At 35.6% G+C, this 5,390-nt stretch overlaps 1 protein-coding gene across 1 annotated transcript; it reads left to right on the top strand.

The window, feature by feature from the left end:
- Positions 1 to 3,461: 3,461 nt before the first annotated feature.
- On the top strand, positions 3,462 to 5,032 carry LOC120215189 (E3 ubiquitin-protein ligase CIP8-like). The gene has a single exon (XM_039212926.1). It carries the CDS (start codon positions 3,867 to 3,869, stop codon positions 4,887 to 4,889), a length of 1,023 nt encoding a protein of 340 aa, XP_039068857.1. The 5' UTR covers positions 3,462 to 3,866; the 3' UTR covers positions 4,890 to 5,032.
- The last annotated feature ends 358 nt before the right edge of the window (positions 5,033 to 5,390 follow it).

Below are 5,390 nucleotides of genomic sequence, written 5' to 3'. Positions count from 1 at the left end.
GTCAGTTCTTCAAAGATAGACTTTCATTATGCTTAATGTAGACCCGGTTCATTGAGTCCTTTATAATGCGGTATAATGATGTACTCTTCAATTGCGGGCACCACATCTTCTGGATTAAATATGACACATAGTCTCCTTGTAAACTGTCCTCTGCATTTTCATCTCTTGTATTACAACCCCTTTGTCCATTAATGCAGATATTCATGTTTAGCAACACACTTTTGGTGGATCAACACCTCTTTTAAATGATGCAAGTGATGAAAATAAAATGAAAGAGAAAAAAAAAGAAATAGTGAGGTAAAAATAATAAAAAATAATCATGAAAAATAAAAGTCCTACCCCACATGATATCTACCCGAACATTCTTAATATTCCTACTCGGACATGATTTCTATCCCGCATGCTAATTTCAAACAAATCCTAACCGCATATTTGTCTAGTCCGCGTGCTTTGAATAGAAAATAAAGCAGGAAACAAAACAACCTAGGGTTTGGAATGAGGTTTTGGGGTGGGCTCTAATTCCCTGTACTCTCCCGGTTTAGGTTCTAAAAAGGTACTCGAGTTCTCCTTGCTGGTGCCTCCTTGGGTTTGCCAGACCCTTAGTCCTAAGCACATTACAAGTTTATGTGGACTAAGTTAAACTCGAGAGGAAACATTCCCTTATGCCCATACGGAGAATAAATTCACATGAAGACATAAGGTATATGAATCCCGAAGGCTACTTGCTAGGCCCGCACGGTGAATAAATTCACACGAAGGCGTCACTTTCACCCCCACTTAAAAGGGTTTGAAACTCGGGTATAGAGCCTAATTTTTTTTCTTCCAAAAATCTGAAATCATTGAAAAAACATTAGTACAACTATTTTATTTGAAAAAAAAAATAATCAAAGATAAATAATTGGAATCGAATAAATAAATTTAAATTTAATTTTTGCTAAAAAAAAGACAACCAAAAATTAATTTCGGCCTGACTCACTTACATGTCCCCAGCGGAGTCTCCAAGCTGTCGTAACCGTCTTTCGGTTGGGCCCCGGAGTTGGGCTTCGATTTAAAAAATGTGGATTGGAGTCGCCATCGATCATTTATTTTATGAAAAGTGGGTTGATCGGATACCTTATTTATTATCTGATCTGCGTCTTACCAGAGATATGTCGGATTCAGGAGTCAGTTACAGTCAAGGAAGGATTAGCACCCTTGAACCGCCCTTTCGGTACCAATTAATTTGTTGGTTGTCTTTATTTGAGAAAATTGAAAATTAAAATTAAAATTAAAATTATCCGATTCAAATTACTCACCCTTGATTGGTTGAAAAAATATCCCTAAAGTCAAAAATATTATTAGATTGTATAATAAAAATAAATATAAAAAGAGAAAAAAGAGAAAAATATTAATATAATAATAAAATAAAATAAAATAAAATAGATACCAAAGAAAATAAAAGTTAGTAAAAGAGTAAAATAAAAAAAAGGACCAAAATGAATGATATTGAAAGATGACATGGCTAAATCATGGATTAATCCTTAGAAAATCCAAAACAGGGTGATGGGTATGCAAATTCCAGTTCTGCTTTTTCTTAGTATGGGTTTGGTACGAATATCCAAGTAAAATCCTTCCATTGGAACAAAAATAGTATAAGCATCATTCAGAGGTAATATTGAACTAACCATAAATATTTAAAATAGATAGAGTTATAAAATCAATCAAGGAACTTGCATCGGGCGCTTATTTCCATTGCTCAGTGCTGAGCTAAACTGGGTCAACACAAAAGAAGACCAACTCTTCTTATGTTTTTTTTTCAAATACCCCTATATTAGCTCGTGGGTCCTATATGAAATGCAATTTAAAGGGTTTTTACCTAGAAACATTATTTTCTGCAGTAGCCACATTTCGAACTTCAACACGAGAAAGAAGAAAGAAAAACTTGGTCATTTTACCTTGAGTATGTGAGTTTGAACCGTTGGATCGAGCTATGGACGGAGTATGTCATTCCTCGTGTTGGGCGTGCTTTGAATCTTCGGATTTTCAAGAATAGTTTTCGATCATTGTGAATCCAAACGGTAAGTTTTCGGGTTACCCTTTGTTTCTTCTTCGCCTCTTCGCTTTCCTGTGTATTTTCGTATGTATTTATTTGCCTTACTTCAAATCCCACGTCGTATATCCCGTATGTAACCTCCCTGCTCTTATGATTTCTCTACCGTTTTTCTCAATGATTTTCTAATCGAATTTTTACAGAGAAAAAAAAGGATTTCGAATGCTCTGAATATTTTTGGGATTTTGCTCGTATATTTCTTGTATTTCCACTGCAAAATCGTGTACAACCCTCTTGCAGTGTGTTTGATTACCTGTATTTATAGTCTAAGAATACTAGCCTTAATCCCGACTTCTTAGCATTTTACTTGGACTAAATCATTTCTTGGTTGGTTGTGAATGAATCCCTCTGAGTCACATCGTTGATGGTTGTTTGATGTTGAGGAGTTCACGGCGCCGAGAAAATCGGCGTGAAGATTGGATGCGTGGGTGAGGAAGATTGGATGTGTTCATTATTGTAATATTTTATTATTGTATTCTGGGGTGTGTGAGCTAACATTGAACAAACTATTTGCATTATGAGGATTTTATATTTGTTTGCTAATTATATTTTTCTTTGGGAAGGAGCGAACTTAGGATTTTAGGTATAAATTTTGAGAGATATTGTAAAGCCACATATTATCTTTAAAGGTGGAATTAAATTTGTGAATTTGTGAAATATTTTACTAAAATACTAAATGTAGATTTAGATTTAAAGTCGAACCACTTTAAATTACCTGAGTTAAATTCTCAGCAAAAAAAACTTTCACTAAACTTTCAAGAGTCAATTCATTTCATTTCAATCACATTCAATGATAGATTGATTCAAAAAAAATCTATAATTTAATGATCAAAATAAGGCAAAACTTAAATTCAACTACTCAGCTTTTCTATAATTTTTTTCTTTTCCTTTTAGTTAATATTTCATATTCCACTTTTTCAACCATTTTCACTTTTGGATAAATAAAGGAAAAAACTCCCCCACTATCGACGATGATTAGTTCAAGTGATAAGTAATTTAATATCACTTAAGTAAGTTTCGAGTTCGAGGTCTTGTGTATGAAGAAAATATCCGTTAGGAGACTCACCTATTAAAGCCAGGTATGCAACACGAATCGATACGGATTAATCAAGACGAAACCTTAAAACCACAATATATTATATAAAAACTTTTACTTTACTTTTTTTACTTCTGTAGATAATATTATTTTGATAACTTAATAAAATAATATCTCGATTACAAGAATATTAACTTGTTATAAGGATTATTGATTATATGTTTTATTTTTAACTTAAATTACTAAAATTTACATATTTCTTATACACAATGTGATTCGAACCCAAACCTCATGATATTTATTCTCCTTTTATCATTCGTGTCATTTCAGTTTTTTGTGTTTTATGTTCCTTCACTTGCAAAAAAACTATGGCGTCGGTTACTTTCCTTCACCTTCACGACCCAGAGGATGACGTCGTTTGCGACAACCACCACCGCTACCAGACCCCGATCTTTGATTCCCACCCTTACTGGTCTCCTGATTTCCATTTCGCTGATCTCCCTCACCGGACGGCGACGTTTCACTCCCGGATTCCTTCACTATCAAATTCCCCGATCTCTTCGATCGCCGTGAGAACCAAGTCGACTTCGTCATCGATCTCTTCCACCAACGCGTCGAACAGTCTCAGGTTTGTCCGTTAATGTCCTCGATAACAACAATTGCAGTTCTGGTAATGGTATTAGCAATAATGATGCCGTTGATTTGGTTTATGATGCTTTGAGATATTCGGGTTTTGGTGTTATGGAGGAGAACCATGAGCTGGATTTAGGGTTATCGTTAGGGTTTGATTCGATGGATCGTCATGAGCGTGATGTTGAGATTGATATTGGTGGTGGCGAATATGACGACCTCCAGTTCTTTATGGAAAGGAGGGTTTCTGGGCAGACTGCGAGTGATGCGGCTTCCACTTTTAGTGGTGTTGAAAGGTTTGAGGATAGCATTCGGATTGTTGGGCTTAGGTCCGATTCAGAGGACGATGAGGATAATGAGAATGATAATCGGGCGCTAACAATTGATTTGAATTCTGGGGATGATTATGGAATTGATGATCATGTTAATGATTGTTATAATGTTGATGCTGTTGATGACGTGAGTGTTAGTATTCCGCTTTTCTGGGATTCGCTTCAATTGGAGGATCGTGGGGAGACTGTTGAAGATTTCGAGTGGGAGGAAGTGGATGGTAGGATTGATGAGAGGGATGTTTTAAGCGTGTTTGTTGATGGCGATGATGATGTGAATTCGGTTTCACTTTCCATTTCCCCTATGGTAGCACCTGAAGATGTGGTTAGTTTGGAGAGGGAAGCTGCGTTGGAGACTCTGGAGTGGGAGGTTCTGTTGAATGCTAATAACTTGGAAACGGCCGCAGAAATGGATGAAAATGCTGAGCCATTTTTTGCTGATCTTCATGACTATATTGATTCTGCAGAATATGAAATGCTGTTCGGTCAGTTTGCTGAGAATGAGAATGTGTTTATCAGGAAGCCTCCGGCTTCAAAATCTGTAGTTGAGAATCTTCCTTCTGTTGTTGTGACTCAGGAGGATGTGGTGAATAGTAATGCACTTTGTGCAGTTTGTAAGGATGAAGTTAACCTTGGTGAAAAAATGAAGCAGCTGCCATGCACTCATCGCTATCACAGAGATTGTATTGTACCCTGGCTGGGAATAAGGAATACCTGCCCTGTTTGCCGTCATGAGTTGCCAACAGATGATGCTGACTATGAAAGGAGAAAGTCCGTAAGAGCTGGGCGTGCACTTTCAGGGTAATTTATGATCTTCTGTGTTTTTCATGCTCTGTTTGGCATTAGGTTGCTAAGAATGTAGTTATTGTTTTTGGAAAGTATCAATATCGATATTTAGGATAATGTATTCTTCACAATTTTATGAGTATTTAATATGTTCTTTTTTAATCCTTTTTGTGGTATAAGAATGTATTCAATGACTCAATTCTACTTTGAGGGTTATTTTCGTTGAAATAATTATCCATCTTCAATCCTGTTTATTCAATCGTAAATTTTTTATTGTAGTTTTCTTGTCTGTTTAGCGATATTATTTAGCTTCAGTCTTATATTATCCTATCTCGAATGCTTGATTATTTAAGAATTTGTGATTCTGTTTTATTTCTTAACATTTTAGCTATTATTCCCTATATTTTTGCTAATACCATAGTTTAGAGGAAAAGTTATAATCTGGATAGCTATGTTCATGAATCAGAAATGGATCTTGTTAATTTACTCAAGTTTGCTGGAGTAGGTCCGATTATTTTTG

This window comes from Hibiscus syriacus, unplaced genomic scaffold (genome assembly GCF_006381635.1).
Source record: "Hibiscus syriacus cultivar Baekdansim isolate YM2019G1 unplaced genomic scaffold, ASM638163v2 tig00110114_pilon, whole genome shotgun sequence".
Taxonomy (NCBI): domain Eukaryota; kingdom Viridiplantae; phylum Streptophyta; class Magnoliopsida; order Malvales; family Malvaceae; genus Hibiscus; species Hibiscus syriacus.
Note: the sequence above shows the minus strand (reverse complement) of the source record. Positions and strands in the feature narration are given on the sequence as shown.